The 19515-nt window shown below is 40.5% G+C and overlaps 1 protein-coding gene across 19 annotated transcripts in view; it reads right to left on the bottom strand.

Moving 5' to 3' along the window:
- The window catches only part of tns1b (tensin 1b), a 239075-nt gene that overhangs the window by 53644 nt on the left and 165916 nt on the right, over window positions 1-19515 (bottom strand). For 17 of the 19 annotated variants that reach the window (XM_033617654.2, XM_078174332.1, XM_078174336.1 and 14 more), the window contains 6 exons: window positions 13612-13661; window positions 5926-6097; window positions 4339-4389; window positions 4105-4227; window positions 2601-2665; window positions 405-488 (listed from right to left, as the gene is read on the bottom strand). In XM_033617654.2, coding sequence (XP_033473545.2) covers window positions 405-488; window positions 2601-2665; window positions 4105-4227; window positions 4339-4389; window positions 5926-6097; window positions 13612-13661 — 545 coding nt within the window. Of the gene's footprint in view, window positions 1-404; window positions 489-2600; window positions 2666-4104; window positions 4228-4338; window positions 4390-5925; window positions 6098-13611; window positions 13662-18366; window positions 18656-19515 lie in introns of those variants that run through there. The other 2 variants (XM_078174347.1, XM_078174346.1) reach the window with 1 other exon arrangement.

Raw genomic sequence — 19515 nt, 5'->3', positions numbered from 1 at the left:
CAATGTTAGAACATACATAACACATACATACATTTGTACATAATAACATACAAATGTAATGTATCCTTGTTTCGTAGAAATGTACAGTGTCAACATTTTTTCTGCCGATTGGGTTGTGAGAACATAGCACATCATTAAGTAGCTAGAAAGCCATACATACTGCTCAAGACTTGGTAGAGAGCAATCCAGAGAAGAGAAAAATGAATACTGAGCAGAAACACTTGGCTAACAAGTTAGATATATCAACACTATCGTCAGCTTGTTCTGCTGCCTCTGGGTGGCCATTAAAATGAAATAATGCAGCTTTAGATATTTTTAGTTCATAGAAGGACAAAGGTTTCTTTGTGAGACAGTTCACTTCGGGTCAAACTCATACTATAAACAACAATTGAGGGAAGACTGACCTTTTCTGAGATGGCTGGCCCACAGGAAGCACTTTGTCTTCATAGAAGCGCTTCATGGCAAACCTGTCCAGAGCCTGGTCAGCACTGCAGTCCAACAGAAAATAAATGGCACACATAAGGTTAACATACTTTTGAATCACCTTCATTTCCACTTGTATGTGTATGTGAGAGCAGCTTCGTCACAGTAAGCTCAGTCATGCCATGCCAGACATCTGAAAAGTCTCCACACCATGACTTGTGCACAGAATTATTTTAATGCACCTGCCTGTTTATGCAAAACCTTTCTTCAGCATTCCTAATGTCAGACATCACACTGCACATGAGTGCCAATGCAAAGAATGCAAAGGCATAGAATTAATAATATCAGATGCACCTGTCACGCCTAAGAAGAACATAATCCGTTACGCAATGTACGCCAAGTCTGTCCAGTATGGATCTCAAGATTTTGTGGACAAAATGGCCTTAGTGTTGATGTCTGACAGCTCATTCCACATAACCTCCATTACACAGCACATCTTATTGGAGTATTTATGTAACATCTTTAGTCCCATATGGCAAGTGTCAGCGTTTTCATGTTCCAACATTTCGCTATTATATTTCAAAAGGAATTATTGCCAGCTTTAAACTGATTTGTGAGATGATGTGTTTATAGAGAAATCTAATACTTTTGCGGAGAAGAAAATGTGTTACATAGTTATTTCAGAAACAACAGGGAGTCATGTGCTCTTCTGTTTGTTCACAGTTTACATCTCTTTGCTATTTGTAACAGAATGCTATCTATCCAAATCCAATAAAAAAGATAGAAAAATGACCACTTAATATCTAAATCATATGATTTGATGACACTTTAAACTAAATTATTGCTTTCTCATACTTACTGAATCAAATGCTTTTCCTTGTATTTCTCCAAATAAAAGTGTTGTCCCCAGTCTCATGTTCCACCCCTCCTTCCTCTGTTCATCACAACTCCATCTGTTCTTCCGATGTGGGCTTTAGTCTTGTGATGATGAACAATGCTGGTTTATCTAGTTTTTCCTCTAATGTCTCCTACTCATGTCTCTCCCTTCTCCATGTTTTACTTTATTCACTTCTATGTTTCTGTTTCCAGAACATTACAGTTTCATCTCGCTTACTCCATCCTTTTCTGTCTGACTTTTTCTCTCACCTTGTCCACATGTACTTGGGTATATTAAAAAACATAACTTTTCTTTCGCTTCTTTTCGTTGACACACAAACTGTGTTTTAGGTCACTGAAAAAACACTCTTTTCAGGGTGAAAATTACAAAAAAAATCCACAGTTTTCAGTGTGGATGTGTAGTCAGGGAAAACTTTTTCAACTTCTAATATTTTAGATTAAAGGGAGAGAAAAACCTTTTTTCAAAACTACCTATGTATGTATGGACTGGACCTCAAACACTCCTTTTCCACCAAATAAGCTCTGGTTCTTAAGCCAGTTCCTTTCATGATTGCTGGAACCTTGGTGCTATCTAGAGAACTAGGCCATGTTTACACCAGTTTTGTGCAAAACCACTGGCAAAGATGTGCCATCATAGAGGGCGATGCAGAATGCACAACAGATGTAAACAGTAGTAGCAAATCGCAGATTTCTGCAAACTTTCATTCATTCATTCTCTTGAGGGTCGCGGGGGGGGGGCTGACAGGTCGCCAGACTATCGCAGGGCTGACACATAGAGACAGACAACCATTCACGCTCACATTCACACCTACGGACAATTTAGAGTTACCAATTAACTTAGTCCCCAATCTGCATGTCTTTGGACTGTGGGAGGAAGCCGGAGTGCCCGGAGAGAACCCACGCTGACACGGACCTGCAAACTTTTGTTCTGTTATTACAGATATTTGATTGTACCCAAAAGAAAGCATGGACCAACTATTATTGAGACTACTGCATGCTCTTTTTTTCTCACATGACTTCTCTATTGTTGCCTTCTCTATTCTCTCTATTAAAATCTGTAAAATATGACACACCCAATGATGTCATCATAGTTTGCACTTCAGATCATGGTAAAGTTGTTTTTTTTAGTTTTTTTTTTTAGACTTTTTGGTTGAAATGTGCTTAATGGTTCAAACATAGGTGCAGAAACCAGAACAAAACTGGTTCCATGTTGGTGAAAAAAAGGTAAGAGTGTGCTGCAATTTACCCCCCAGCAGGTATAGTTGAGATCGAAAACCTACCTGGCAGATATGTTGCTGTAATGCATGTAGGCTGCCACCACCACTCCAGTTCTGCCTCTGTTGCCCTGAGAAGACATCAAACAAGCAAGAGTCAACCACAGAATTTATCTTCCAGGTCACGACGGTGTCCAAAGAACTATTTATCCACATCATTAGAAAACAGAATCGTCTTTCGTAGTTAATGGTTATTTGAGTAGTTTTATCCTGGTGTTGTTTTTAAATGCAGAATCCTGAATTTCAGTCAGGTCAAAATCCAAAATTGCAGGATTCTACATTTACCATAATGCAAATTGATAGCATCTTTTTGTTAAACCTCTCCTGCCTAGTAAATGCCCACATCTCTCAAACTCCATTCATCCAGTTTGTGACTTTCTGTTATACATGTAAAGTCTCCATGCCCAAACCTGATCATCAGAGTTATTTATTCAGACTTAAGAGACCTTCTTAAGAACTGCAGATGACATTTTAACACTGTTGTAAAAAGCTAAATACAACCCCCCAAAACTAGCTTACATTAATTCTATCAATTTTGATCATAAAACATTTAAATTATCTGACTATACCTGTTATTTATATGGTAAAAAAAACAAAACTGGCCAGGCATTTAATAAGTATCCACTGAGCCAAAGTCCAAGCGCAGGTTTCTATGGCAACATCTCGGATTGCATTCATTTTACATATCCATTCATCTTTAAAACAAGGGTCACTGTGGAGGATAAATGTGTTCCACATTATAAATATCACGGCCGCTTAAACAGCGTGGAGCCCAGTGGAAATGATTTGTTGATATGCGAAAACCCAACACAGCCTGCTTCCTTAGTGACCACCACAACTTCTAAGCCCACACTCACACTCATCACCAGGATTACTCAACTCGCAGTAAAATAACACCAGTTGTTATGGCAGCCGACTTGTTTGTAACCTCCCTGTGGGAACATCTTGGAATGAGGCAGGGATCCCATGGTTAATTCTTATGTTGCAAAACACAATCAGGAACACTGTAGGGTTAACGTGAAAATGATTAGGTATTGCATTTAGGACCTCGGTCAAGTAGTTGCATTTGGAAATACTTTTTATGGCCTGTGTCGGCATACTGAGGAGCCAGACGAGTGTGGTTTGCCGCAAGAGTATAATGTGATGCAAGTAAGTTTAGGCAACAACAGGAAAGTATTGGTCAATTCAGTCTTTATGGTATTGTTACGAGTAAAAGGGTAAATAAACCTAAGCAGCCATGATGAGCGGCGTGCCTCACCTCCCTAATTTTTGTTTTCCTAACCTGCGTCCAGCACAACCCAACCCAAACAAGCACACAGAGAGACACACTCTCACACACAAACTCTCCACCCTGAATGTCCTGCGTTTCACTCAGGGGGAACGTCACTACACAAAGAACAGCTGCAGCCTCAGGAAGTGGGGGTCCTGAGAAGAGCCTGAGAGCACCCTCTACTGTCTGCACATACTTGTTCCATTCTCACAGCAGCATTCTCTCGTCTCTCAGTCTCACCTTGTTGTGTATGACCACCACGTTGTGGCTGTCTGCACTCAGCCAGGTGTCCATGGCCTTGCAGATGCTGCAGATTTTGTCCAGGGCTGGAGCATGGTGGTCAGGCCAGCCAAAGTCCAACACCTGAGAGAGGAAAGAGATTGTCAGTCAGATTCATGGAGAGGAGAGGAGAGGAGAGGAGAGGAGAGGAGAGGAGAGGAGAGGAGAGGAGAGGAATCAAGCTGTCAGGCTTACCTTTGGATTGAGTTGGCTGATGTCATAACGCTTCTCACTGAGGTTGAAGAGCTAAGGAAGAAGTAAAAGCAAAGATCATATTATTTTTTTTGCTAATACATTGCATGTAGACAGAGAAGTAAAATGTTATATATTATTTCATTTGTTCTCATTGATCAGTGATCATTCTTCACTCTTACAGATGTTTTCCTTGGCTGGCTTTGGCGAGATTACAACTTCATCAAAGGACACTTTTTATGCTTTTCCTTATTTTCTGTCATATGCATTTATATATAATGTTACACTGTCAGATGTTTATTTTAAATGTGGTCAAAGTTTCATATAATGAGGAAAACGTATGTAAGCATAATCCATATCAGCAAAAACCTCAGGCTTCACACTGTTGTGCTGTTTTTTTTTTTCACTTTTGCGACAAGCTGATGTCAGCGTTACTCATGTTACTTACAAATAAGGTAGAGATGGATATTTAGCTACATGCTTAAGTCAAGAAAAAATTGAATCTTGGTTGCCAATATTGTTAATTTCTTCTTGATTTCAAGTCATATTCCTGCTGGACCATGTCCAATTTTAAAGATTTTGGTTTCTAAGATTTTACTGGTGATTTCCACAGTAGAAAGTGCCGCTATACTCTACTCGGCTGCAATGATGGTGCGGAGATGCTGAGAGAGCAGATGCATAAGACCCAGAAATACAGACTAATCAGAGCAGACTTGGCCTTTTCAGGAGTGAGGCTTGAAGAGACAAGCATTAAAACTGAGCGTCTCAAACAGAGGGTGATTATAGGTGTTTCAGCACAGACAATATAGTGTTTTTCAATATTAAAGCATGTACACATTTTAAGCAGATCTCCAAAATACAAGTATGAATCAGACTAACTAGCTGGACATGCTAACATTAGCGACTTTAATTAGAGCAGATAAACACACTGTAAAATCCACTCCTTAAACTTCTGCTCTTGTGTATTTGTTTTGGAAAGGTCAGTTGAAAAAAACCCATCAACTCTACAAATGTTTGTTGATTATCACTCTCACTTGCTAGACTCTTACTGTATAAACTTATGATTCCTCTGTGAATAAATGTGGACAAAGCCAAAGCTTGACAGACCCACAGTGCTCAGTTGTGTTTGCTAAGCTATTATTGGACAGTCACCACTTTGGGGAAAGGGTTTAGTGAACGGTCAATTCCTGCCGTATACTAAGGGTGTGCCACAGGGATCCACTTTGGACAATGTCCTTTTTACGATTTAGAATAACTAACATTGTTTTACACACACACACAGAAGGTGTTGAGACTCAAAGAGGTGAAAGGAAGGATTTAGGGTAGTGAGTTTTCAGCTTGACTGCAGTAGTCACCAAACACCAGATTACAATAATATTAGCAGCAGATGTACAGAGATGTACACAGATATAATACATAACCAACCAATCACATGTGAATGTGTGTGGAGATATTTGGGACTGATAGAGATCAGCTGACGATCAGCTGATCTGGACAGCTCTCCTGACTTTTTGAGCTAATTTTATTTTTTTGAAAGTTAACTGCAGTATTCCTGTCAGGATCATCCAGATGTACACAGGAAGACTGTACCAGGTAGTTGTGGCCGTGTTTGGAGCGCAGCATGGAGGCAACCTCCCGCAGGTTGGCAGCGTAGCTCTGCTCTTCCACACTGCTGGGGAAGGAGACGGAGATGATTCTCTCTGTGATGTAGATCAGGTCCAACTCATAGCTCTCCTCCAGGGCCTGCAGCAGACTCACACTCCTGTCAGAGAAATAGAGAAGCATTTAACCTCCGGTGTGGGTTACTGTGAAGATTCAAACTGCACTGAGCAATTTTTCATTTCAATGGCCCCACTGCGCAAAAAACAAAATGGAGGTGGACTGCTGGAGCGCGAAAGATAGCTAGGAATTTAATATGGAGAAGTAACGCAGCACATGTGATTTATACACATGTGCTTGTGTTTATCAGGCCAGCTACTGCACAATCACTTTAACCATAGCATACCCAGGACATGACAACGAAAAGGCCTAACATTGGTGTGTTTGTACTTTTTCTGCTTTTATTGAATTGGAAGCTTTTTTTTCCTACCCCTGACCATACCCTACTTAGTATAGGTAAAAAGCTTTATTTCATAAGGACTGATGTACATTTTGACAGACAGCCAGTAAACAAACAAACAATGATATTTATTAGTATGCAATAAATGAATTGTCTCTTTTGAAGCTTTCAACATTTGCTGCCCTCACTCATCTATGCCAAGACGCAGATCCAGTCAGAGCAGCCCCACACTGGTCATGGATTTGCAGGAACATTTCTAGGATTTGAGAACTTTAGTGGCTTCGGGGATAAACAAGCTCTATTTTATTACTTTTTCAATGAACTTTGGCAGCAAATTTACATTCAAAGTAGGGATGTATGATATATACAGTACAGGCCAAAAGTTTGGACACACCTTCTCATTCAATGCGTTTTCTTTATTTTCATGACTATTTACATTGTAGATTCTCACTGAAGGCATCAAAACTATGAATGAACACATGTGGAGTTATGTACTTAACAAAAAAAGGTGAAATAACTGAAAACATGTTTTATATTCTAGTTTCTTCAAAATAGCCACCCTTTGCTCTGATTACTGCTTTGCACACTCTTGGCATTCTCTCCATGAGCTTCAAGAGGTAGTCACCTGAAATGGTTTCCACTTCACAGGTGTGCCTTATCAGGGTTAATTAGTGGAATTTCTTGCTTTATCAATGGGGTTGGGACCATCAGTTGTGTTGTGCAGAAGTCAGGTTAATACACAGCCGACAGCCCTATTGGACAACTGTTAAAATACATATTATGGCAAGAACCAATCAGCTAACTAAAGAAAAACGAGTGGCCATCATTACTTTAAGAAATGAAGGTCAGTCAGTCCGGAAAACTGCAAAAACTTTAAATGTGTCCCCAAGTGGAGTCGCAAAAACCATCAAGCGCTACAACGAAACTGGCACACATGAGGACCGACCCAGGAAAGGAAGACCAAGAGTCACCTCTGCTTCTGAGGATAAGTTCATCCGAGTCACCAGCCTCAGAAATCGCAGGTTAACAGCAGCTCAGATCAGAGACCAGATGAATGCCACACAGAGTTCTAGCAGCAGACCCATCTCTAGAACAACTGTTAAGAGGAGACTGCGCCAATCAGGCCTTCATGGTGAAGTAGCTGCTAGGAAACCACTGCTAAGGAGAGGCAACAAGCAGAAGAGATTTGTTTGGGCCAAGAAACACAAGGAATGGACATTAGACCAGTGGAAATCTGTGCTTTGGTCTGATGAGTCCAAATTTGAGATCTTTGGTTCCAACCGCCGTGTCTTTGTGAGATGCAGAAAAGGTGAACGGATGGATTCCACATGCCTGGTTCCCACTGTGAAGCATGGAGGAGGAGGTGTGATGGTGTGGGGGTGTTTTGCTGGTGACACTGTTGGGGATTTATTCAAAATTGAAGGCACACTGAACCAGCATGGCTACCACAGCATCCTGCAGCAACATGCCATCCCATCCGGTTTGCGTTTAGTTGGACGATCATTTATTTTTCAACAGGACAATGACCCCAAACACACCTCCAGGCTGTGTAAGGGCTATTTGACCAAGAAGGAGAGTGATGGAGTGCTGCGGCAGATGACCTGGCCTCCACAGTCACCAGACCTGAACCCAATCCAGATGGTTTGGGGTGAGCTGGACCGCAGAGTGAAGGCAAAGGGGCCAACAAGTGCTAAACACCTCTGGGAACTCCTTCAAGACTATAGGAAAACCATTTCAGGTGACTACCTCTTGAAGCTCATCGAGAGAATGCCAAGAGTGTGCAAAGCAGTAATCAGAGCAAAGGGTGGCTATTTTGAAGAAACTAGAATATAAAACATGTTTTCAGTTATTTCACCTTTTTTTGTTAAGTACATAACTCCACATGTGTTCATTCATAGTTTTGATGCCTTCAGTGAGAATCTACAATGTAAATAGTCATGAAAATAAAGAAAAAGCATTGAATGAGAAGGTGTGTTCAAACTTTTGGCCTGTACTGTATATATATTTTTTGTCACTATTCAATATGCTGACATATAACAACTTATTTGGCCAATAACCAATACCGATATCGGTATATCCACTTTTTTCCCTACCTAATTTTAGTGATCATCAAGTCTCTTCTGTCGTGGAGGAAGCATCATATTATGCATGCATACTCATATCGTGATGGCCCACCAGCAAATGGAGACATGAAATACAATGCTTTTCAATGTGTGTGATATTCATTCATTGTGCAAAATAAGAAAAAGCGCATTGGCCGATTCTGATCTGGTTCCTTTTAAAGTCAATACTAGCTGATACCAATGACATACTGATATTGTCTTGCATCCCTATGTGAAAGCACAAAAAAGGCCACCCAACACACTCTCACGACCCAGATTTGGCCCACAGGCTGTAGATTGAATATGACTGCTAGGGTGTGTGGAGAGCAACGACATGGCCAAAACAGCACACCAAATTGATTGTTTGAGGATGGGAGTCCTGACTCTCAAAACTAGTAATCTGGCAGATCATAAATATTGAACATTTTGAGTATTTGTGATTCAAAATCGGTGCAGCCAGAGACTTCTAAGTAGATTGGGGGACGTATGAAACAATGTGTCAAGATGATCTTTAGAATCATTAAAATTCTGGGCTTTATTGACAATTTTTGGGAGGGGGAGAATCAAGTCCAAAATCGACTTGATTCTAGTGTAGTGTGTACCTGGCATTAGGCATATTAATATTTTCCTTAGTGTTGTTTTTAAAAGCAAACAGTCAGTGAATGTATTCATCATCCTGAGTAAATATTATTATCCCAAAATCTTCTGGTGGAAATGCTGAATACAGATAGCGTCATTGTCGCATGATTCATTCCAGTGATTTAATATGGATCTTTATCGTTCCATATCCAAAGAGTCACTGATTTGGAGCTATACAGCATAAAAAATGTGGCTGTTTACTTCTTCTGTAAACCTTGTTACACTGAACGTCATGAATGTCCTTAATACAGCCAATCCCATTTCAGATTCAGCTGAACACACAACACAACACTGTTCTACAAGAAGCAAATTTCCTAATATGGAAAAGGCAACCCAGCACATAAATACCATATCCACAATGACATCATTTAATCCTTGAGGGGTTCACACTGGCCTCCAAAAAGTAAGCTCTTCCCTCTGTATTAAACACATGTTGTGTTGTTAGACTTTGGCTGTCGGAGAGGGGAAACAGAGCGAGGAGGAATTGATTAAACATGCCAGATTATGAAAATATCACAGTATACTGAGCATTACAGAAGGTGTGCACCTCACAGACCAAACAATATGTGATGGTCATTGGGAGAGTTGGTGTCTGGAGTCAAATCAGGTCAGAAGAGTGTTGAAGGGAGAAAGAACCTCTAAAGGAACTGTTCACCAAAAAAGGCAGTCACTTATAATTCATTTACACCATGGTAAAATTCCTTGATTGAGCTGTAATTTAGTCTCAGGCTTCTTACGAAAAGCTGACAATAATGTATCTGACGTTGCTCCAAAACAAACATTAAGTTGCTGTCAAATGTGCAGCACAATATAATGCTTTGCTGCCAATGGATTTCATTGAGTTCAAAAATCCGACACTCATCTCCAGCTCAATCGCCAGACGAAAATGTTGGTGTTGTACTTTTTTACAAACCATGAATACATTACATTTGCACATTTCATACATATCATATTAATGTTTCGAAAGTCAGGTAGTGTATGAGCTGACTTTGTCATCAGGAGGTGGAGGAGATGTTGGATGGCATGTCATTTAGGCAAGATGCCTGCAAAGCTGCAGACCACTGTTTAAGACCAACAAACAACAAAACCAGTTATGTTTTAGTGAGTCATTGCTGAGTTTCCATTGGCTTTTTTGGCACCGAATGTTGGTGTTTGGTAGCGACACATCAGGGAGGGTAGCGCCACGTAAAGCTGCTTTTTCAAGGTGGAGGGAGGTTGTGCCCTCAAAAGCGGGTACTTTGAGCCAAAACACTTTCTTCTTCTTTTTGTCCTAAACATAACCAAGTGATTTTTGTGCCTGAATCTAACCACAGGTTAACCACAGCATTGCTGAACGGTAAGTTTCAACGTATGTGGTACATAATAACATGCAAATGTCACATGTCTGTGGTTTGCAGAAACCTACAATGCCAACATTTTACTTTAATACACAGAATGTTATTGGCAGATTTCCCAAAACATTCAACTATATTTTTCTCCAACTTTAAAAAGGTAATGACATTTTTTTCCTTTTATTTCAGGTTGGACTTTTCCTTTAAATGCCTGAGCTGATCTTTTTTAGATCTCGTCTAACAGACTTGTCTACAGAGAATGTGGACAGTGAGATGAAGAGGTTAAGGGCGAGGCGTCTGGACCCTTGGGGCTCAGACTGCAGCATATTTCCCACATTTGTCAGCTGTGAGTAGCCCCTGAGGAAATTGCTCATATGTCTGGGAGAGAAGAGCTCTCTGGGTTTACTATACAAGAACTGTAACCTGTTCTGTACTGTACATCTGGACCCACTCAAAACTTACTTACTGGAAATTATTCATCAGGAGTGATAGAGGGGAAACTGATATGTCACACATGTTCTCTCTCATGTGTCGCAACAAACATCTTACTTTGAATTTCTTCTGAAGGTCGAGTCTTTTGTGTTCATGAGTTGCCAAAACTTTTTTGTTCTATCTTTTAGCTGCATCTCTCTCTCAATTTTCTCTCTTTTTCCCACTTTCTTAGTATTTCCTTTGCTCCTCTGTTTCCCTCTCCGTCTCTGCATATGTATGTCTTTGGCCTCTGGCTGCAGTCAGGGCCAATACAGACCTGTGGTTTGGTCCTATTCCAGATCCATAAGCATGCATTGACCGGCTGAGCGCCAACCTGCTTCTCATCAGCTGCAGAGATGAAGCGATTGCTCTTTTTCTGCACGTCGTGTTTAAAGAATGACGCACTATCTCCACACGCTCAATTTCAGCGCCGCGGTGATCTCATTTGTGCATTTGGACAAACACCAGCGGTGAAGTAGGAATGTTTTATCAGGACACCTGAGACACAAGGCTGTAAAACATCTCGCCAGATATTTCTTAGTCATGAAAGTGAACAACCAGGGCTTCCGTCTCTTCTATCTTAAATACTTAGCATCCTACTCAACCCCATACTGTACTTCCTGATGGTTAATACCTACAATTTGTCATGATCTCAAGGGTCAATGATCAGTCTAAATTAAACTCAGTATTTGGATGGAATTGATCATCTTCATTAGAACAGTTTGACAACATAGACATAGACGACTAGATACTTCTTCTTTCTGCACAAACACCAAATGTTATTTCTTTGTATTGATACTTAAAGCTGCACTGATCATTGTTTTTGTATTAACAATGGCTCAGGTGATTATATGTTAAGTTTGTCTCATGTAGTGAAAAAACAATAGCGTATATTCACTAAACTCTGAAAAACCTCAGACATTTCAGAGCTTTTCAGCCATTTTAGCTCATTGTTTTTGGTTTTCCTCAACCTTCCAACAACAGTGAAGCAAGAAACACAGACAAAGTTAGCGACCAGCTGAATCCAGCCTCGGTGGAGTGATGTTGGAGAGCAAAATAGAGCTTAAATTAGAGTAAATACTGGATTACTCCCAGTGCCCTTCTAGTTCAAAGATATATTTCAGAGGTGAGTTGTTGTGATCTGTAAGTGCTCATTGATGCTCAACGTTAGATACGTATACGGACAGGGATGGAGCCTTCTGTCCGTGCTCCAGGTTCATTTTGTCCATATTTGTTTACATTTTCTGAAAGCTTGAGGATACGGACGAAACAGAGCGGAACTATCAGAGATCACAGGGACAGTGTAGAGTACTTCAAGCAAGATACGGCCATAGGAGATGATGAAGTCATTTAAAAAAAGGTGGAAAAATCAGTATATGGTGAGGAGAACGCTCTGTCTGCCAGTTGTGTTGCGATGTATTTGATGGCCGCATAGACCACCACCATCTATGACAGTGACGGTGTTAAAAGGTACACATATTAGAACCTCCTCCATAGTTGCCTTCATTTGTTGTTGCATGAAACTTTTGACTCTGCCCTCTAGTGCCATCCATTGGCTGTATCTATGACGTCAAATTTGAAACTGTTTCTGTCCATAAAGCGAGTATAAATGAGCCCTAAGTAATACATTAGCTGCTCCACTTGATAAGCAGTAAATCGGATCTCTTGCAATGTTCCTAAATGTGCACATTAATTAAAAAGAACAACATAAGAGTGACCTGCATTTCAAAATTCTGAATCTATGCAATAACATTTACAGCATGAAAGAGACATTGCAAACCAAAGTTGTCAGCTCACCTATAAAAATGGATGTCTCTGCTGTAGTTTACAGTATGTTATGTTTGGGAATTAATGACATTGTTAACTGGGGTGCATCCATGAACAACCAGAATTAACAAAGTAGAAAATGATTTTAAAAAATAAGCAAAAAACTGAAAGATGTCTATGCCATGTTTACTTACTAATTCAACTTCAGCTTAAATCACATTTTACTGCGCAGTGGATGAGGGCTTGTTATCGGTGTATCAGCCGTGTAGCATTGTGCAGCTCAAACCTTCATACAGATAAAACTATCTGTCTTTATCAGAATGTAAATAAGCCTGTCTGGGCCCACTACTTTGATTGGATACCTTCATTCAGCCAGAGCATTACATAACACACGATTGTCAGACTGTTATGAACTTTTGAAAAGCCTTTGATTTTTCCTTTATATGGATGGAAAATGACCGTATTCACTCTGCATGTGCTGTTAATAGTGGTGATGTATCAGATGTTGAACTGTTTTTATAACTCCGTATCAACTCTTTGACTCGCTGTGAGGGAATCAAACTGTCACTCAAGCTGAGCACAGCATCTCAGCATGAGCTGTTGTGGTGTCAGGTTTTACACATTAATTATACAACTGACAACATCTGTGACTCCCTGAGGGCCGAGGTGAAAGGGGCCGACACTGAATATCTTTGTGTCCAACAAAACAGTGTGAGGTCCAGTTCAATGACAGGGCATGTTGCTGCGCTAATTCCCCAGGTCAAATCGACAAATATCATATTATATCGATTTTTTTTTTCTAACACTCCATATCTCAAGCTGAATATGATAGTGGATGAATAAGGTTGTCTCGAATTAAGCCTTTTATGGGAAACCTGCAGCTCAAAGAGAAGAGAGGCGCTCCTACCTTGATGGTCTGCGCCGGGACTCCATGCTCTTTGAAGATTTTGTTGAGCCCTGCAAAACACAAAGAAAAACACACAAACTTTACCATATGCTTATGCATATAATTTCAATACTTCCATTCTGGAGCATTGGGTTAAATCATGTCCTGCCAAAAAGGGTTAATATGATTAAAAAAAAAAAATAGAATAAACTTGATATGGATAAAGTAAATGTGAGTTATAAAGTATTTTTGTTGTACTTTTATTTTTTTAATTTCTAAACTTGCCCTGTGCCAAAAGACAGCCTTGTTCCAGACAAGAATTCACAACTTCAAACAATCAAAAAACGTGTTAAAAGACTTAAAATCTGGAACTAACCGATAACATAAGGGTCAAAGTGTACTGTCATATTCATCTTTGATTTGGAATATGTTTTGAAAATGTTGGCCCTTTAAAGATGTATCCCAAATTTTTGTCAACTTCATCAGACTCCTACTAAAACAACATTTAATCAGGCATAAAAGGGGTTACATCCCAAGGACTCTGTCTCACTTCATGGTTTCCAAAAAGGCGGAAATGCTGCCATGTACCTGCAAGCTTTCTATTTTTTGATACATTTATTAAATAATGTTGCTATCTGGTGTGTCTCAACCATAAACCAACCAAAAAATTATGGTTTAAAAAATTGCATTTTGATTAGTGTTAAGACAACTCTCTGCAACTTTGAAAAACAAAATGGCACCGCACTACAACTGCTGAGAGATTTATAAATATATACATTTTGTCAACTCCATAAGATGTCAACTCTGTCAGATCTTACCTATAACATCTATTATGTATGCTATTTAAGAAAAACTCAAATCACTGAGTGGTTAGCCTGTCACAAGTTTTAATAGTTTTATTTTCCAGCCTGACTGAAAAGTAGAAATCGAAATTCTCCCAAAATAAGGTTTTGTCTCATTTCTCAAAAATGAGTGAGTTATCAGTTCAGTTTTCTTTCTTTTTCTTTTCTAGATCACTTTTCTTTCAACTGACTAATCGACTGATAGACTTATCATTGCAGCTCTATGCAATGGTGCTTTAAAAAATAAATATATAGAGGACATCAAAATTTACAGTTTGTCCAACAACAGAGCTCATTTGAAACAACCTCAGCATCAATCATTTTATTCAATACCCTTTCTAACAGTTCTCTGTTGGTTTTACTTTACATCACGACTTCCATAGTATCAGTAAGTCCATAATATCACAAATAGTTCCACTGATTGTGGATTTACCTGCTATGGAGCTGTGATTTTACTCTATATAAAGTAAGGCAGTTCAAGAAACAAGCGATGGTGCCATATTTAGGAGGTACGCTGACATGTTCCATTTTGGTAAGTGGGATATCTTCAACGAAGCAGAACTCAATGTGGCTGAAATGAGCATGACAAAGGTCAAACTCATGTATGAACAGGCAGTCGCATGTAGTTTGAAATTGTATTCATCCCTCTAAAATGAACACATCAAGAGACAAGCTCAGGTTATTGTTAGTTATATATCTAAGGCCATATTTTACACACTGTGCGCAGAGTGCACCTTGTGGTTATGATGCTGCGCACTATCGTGTGAGGATGGCATCACATGCTGCCCTCACAAAGCAAAGCCGAGAGGCCCTTGTAGAGGAAGTGCGGCTGAAGGTGATGGACTGTGTTTGGCTCCACTAAGCCTCGTCTTCCTCGCCTCCCCCTCAACCCAGTTCGAGGAGGAGGTCAAAGGCCACGTGGTCTTGTTCACTCCCCTGTGGTGTTTGGGTCACATGTACACAGGAGGGGGCTGTTATCCATCATCATCCATTAGATCAGACTGGCTGGCTAAGCATCGGTGTCAAGAGCACCACTCGCGTCCCCAGATGAGTTTCAGCCTGCTCTGCTCTCCTAACACCTGACTGTCTGTCAGTGTTCGCATTTGAAACTAAGAGAGACAACATCCAGAATTTTTGTGTGTAGTTTTGTGTGAAGTATTTCACAGCTGGTCTTTTCATGAAACTGGACTGTTTATGCAGTAGAAAGATGCAAAAGCTTTTGAAATTGGTGCTACATGACCAGAGAAAACAGAGGAAAAGCACTGTGGCATTTGCTGTTGCTCAAGAGGTAAAAAACCTACAACTACCTGAATGCACTGCGCAACACAGGACTAATAAATGCTCTTGCTAGTGGGTGATGTAATGACAGCTAGTCTGTTTGGCAAAGACAACAATATGGCAGTCATATGGTATCAAACGATCTCCAATTACAGCCAAACAGTGTACTAAAGTATGTTTCTGAAAACACTTTGAGCAATGCAGTAACAGAATCTTGATCAGCACGGCCTAGTTTTGTAGTTTGTTCTGAGTTTGGTCTGCATTTGAGAGAGAGAGACAGAGAGGGGCATGTCTCTCTATTGATTCACTTCTACTGTATACTCTTTGTGTCAGTGGTGTGCATATGAAAATGAGGAAGTAAAATCTATAGTTTGAGCAACAGCCCAGAGCCAGTGAAAATTTGTTGGACGAAGCGAAACGTGTCATACAGCAGATTTGAGCTTGAAGGTAAGTAGGAAGATCTGGGCACTGGTAAGATGGAGGGTATACCTACATAAATAGGATACAAAGCAGGTTGAAAATTGGCAAAATACCCCTTTAATCAAAGTAGTGGACCTTTTCATGGATAAAGCTCCCATGCTGTGTTATTGTAGCCAAAAATAACTACACGTGCAGCAGCTTATAAAAAAAAGACATTGTTAAAAATCTGAAACCTTTTTGTTTTATCTTGCAATACACTGTAAGTAATATTTAAAAATAAATGATTAGCTGTAAATAATTGCGATACTAAAAATAAGTTTGGAAATTTCTCAGGATGCTGCTAGTATGGGCATTACTGTAGTGCTAGTGCTAGCCAACTAGCTAGCGACAAAGTTGAATGCACTTCCAAGCAGCATAAACAGTGCTCGGACCATGTTTTCTTGAGGTTTAGGATTTCTTGACCTTATTGAGTCAAAGTCAAATAGAAGACGTCAATTAAAAGAAAACAGCTGGATTATTTAAGGTTGGACATTGCATGAACATATGTTTTTATTGTGGCTACAAGGAAATCATTTAATTTTCGGAGGGCTACACCTTGGCCCTACCCTGCTCCAGTTTAGTACCACCTATGTTCTAAGGAAACAACGTTAGATCCACGCTAGTTTCAAGGAAGTTTGTGACACTGATGCTTGACCTTCACTTGACTTGCTTTGACATGAGATTGCAGTGATTAATAAAAAGACAAGGTATTCCTATAGTTTAATCATTTCTTGCTAAAAAAAAAAAAAAAAAAAAAAAAAAATCCATCTCTTTTTTAAAAAGGCAAGATCACTTGATATTGCACATATTGGTTAAATTTGTGTGCAAATTCATGGATGGACTGAACATATACTCAGACATATACGCAAACAAACAGACATAAACAAATCAGATGCTACAGTGTTTGCCAATGTTCCTGTCTGTCCCAGCAAATGATTATTTCAACAAATTCTATGCACCCTTACTTTGCTCCATCTTACATCTTGGTGCTCACATGAGTCAGTGGCCCGACTGAGGCGACACAAAGCAAATTCCCCCATTTTCTGTCTGTGCTTTGGCCTAAACGTTTCAGCATGTTTCCAGTGGCTATAAAGCGCAGAGTCGCCAGAAGAGGACAGAGATGAATGAGCAAGAAATGACCTAAAAGAGAGGGTTCAGAGACTAACGCAGAGCATGAAGAGGGCTGTGAGTGCTTGTGTTGAGTGGAGCTGTGGGACTTATTGTGCACAAAAGTCAAGCAAAGAACAAAGTGCTCTTAAATGGACCTCTGTGAGGTGATCACATCATCCTCCGATTTTTTTTTTTTAAAACAAGGTAAACATGTCTGAGAAATCCGCTCAGTTTGAACGCAGATACACAGTACATGGTGCCACCACTTCAACCAGCATGCAAACAAGTATCTTAATTAGAGACTGGGAGAGAGTTTTGAAGTGGTGGTGTTTATATTGTGCTGCAAAGATGGTTGTTAATTCATAGTTTTTGCTTCAAATTAGTCTGAATTGGTGTGCAGAGCATTTTATGAGCTGCAATATTTATGTTAAAATGCGACCATCTGGCTGAATAAAAGTGTCGCAGTGAAGCTACGGTCAGTTATAAGACTATAACTTTCTCTGTGGTCACACTGATGTCTTTGTCAGTGAAAAACTGACAAAGACATCGTGATGTCCAAGCACTGTGATTCTATGAATGGGGTGTACTGTGCAGCACTTGAACAAATTCATTCTCTAATTAGAGCTGCAAGATTTAAAGTAGAAGACATTAGCTCCCGAACATCACACAATCCGCACCCTACGACCTGTTACTCTCCTCTTAGAACTTGTGTTGGAAAGGAGGGGGGGGGGGGGGGGGGGGGGGTTTGAGGTAGCGGGTGAGGAGGAGGCGGAGGTGGGAACTGGAGTGGGGGGTCCAGCAGGCCTGTTTCCAGATGAAAACCATCTGTGGAGGTTGACTTTACAAGCAGGCCATTCAAATTAACCATCTGAGAAAGAGCAAGGGAGCGAAGGAGGGAGGGAGGGAGGGAGTGAGGAAGACGCTGGGGGCTGGTAAAAGTCCGTGAAGGAGACCAGAGAAACTGTTATAACAAAGAAAAGAAACAAGCGATCAAAGAGTGGGCAAGAAAAAAAGTGCAAGCGATAGCATCCGTGTTGAATAAATCCATCCAACCATCCATCTATTCACCCCTCCAAACGCATCCTACCTTCCTGAAAAGGTAGCCCGTACTCCATCGCCATGCCCCCCTCAGAGAGGAGAGCCGCCTTCTCAAAGACCCTCCTCGGTCCATCTCTGGAGAGTTCCCTCTGCCTCTCACTGCTTTCTGCCAAGCAGTGAAGTTTCCTCAGTGATACCTCTCCCTTTTCTCTGACAGCGAAGGAGGAAGAAAAAAAACACCAAGGGCTCTATTTTGGGCAGTTGCCTGCAGTGGGCCACTGCATGATACAGCTCAGACTCCTCCACAATGCTCCTTGTCTCCGTCCTCTGTTCGCTCTGTCTTCTCCCCTCCTTCTCTCCCTTTCTGACTGTGTTGGCCACCCTTCCCCCCTCCCACTCTGCCTCCCATCACGTTATCTCTCCCCCTCATATTCAACTTTTCCCTCCCTCTTTCTCATCTGGGTAGGGATCTAAATGCCAACTGCTTTCTGTTTCTTAAGGCACACACAGGGTCTGGTGAATGTTTACACACAAACACACACACACACACACACACACACACACACACACACACACACATAAATCAGCTGACTGGAGTCAAGTCTTGTCTGGTGAAATGTGTTTTTTTTTTCCCCCCAAAACATGTGTCTGTGTATCCGACTATGAAATCTTCATCTGACATTTGTGTCTTTTGCACAGGTGATTTCACAAACAACCACACACTCAAATGCTGCTTTTGTTATGTATAGAATGTTTGTATCATATCTAAGTATTAAAAGTATTCAGAACTTTCCTCTATTTCCTGTAATTTTCTCCTCTTTCTGTCACAAATACTACACGCTTTGTTTAATTTTATAGACATTAAAACTTAACGAAAGGAGTCAACAGAGCAAAGCAACAGAACACCAAACCCACCGAGGAAGAAACTGACCCAGTGAAGCGAGAGAAGCTCATGTAGTCATAAGACGAATCTTTTCGATGCTCCGAGGCGATGAAGCGCGGGGCAAACCTCTCCCAGACGTCACAGTGCAACCACACAGCAAATGCCCATGACCAGACAGCAGCTGCACACGCACACAGCTATGAACTCATGCATATACACTCCAACACATGCATACTATACAGACAGTATGTGTGAAAGAGATCTTTATGTAATCACACACTTCTAATCACTGTGTGTTTCAGGCTCTGCCCCTTA

The sequence above is a fragment of the Epinephelus lanceolatus genome, chromosome 14, assembly GCF_041903045.1.
Source record: "Epinephelus lanceolatus isolate andai-2023 chromosome 14, ASM4190304v1, whole genome shotgun sequence".
Taxonomy (NCBI): Eukaryota; Metazoa; Chordata; class Actinopteri; order Perciformes; family Serranidae; genus Epinephelus; species Epinephelus lanceolatus.
Note: the sequence above shows the minus strand (reverse complement) of the source record. Positions and strands in the feature narration are given on the sequence as shown.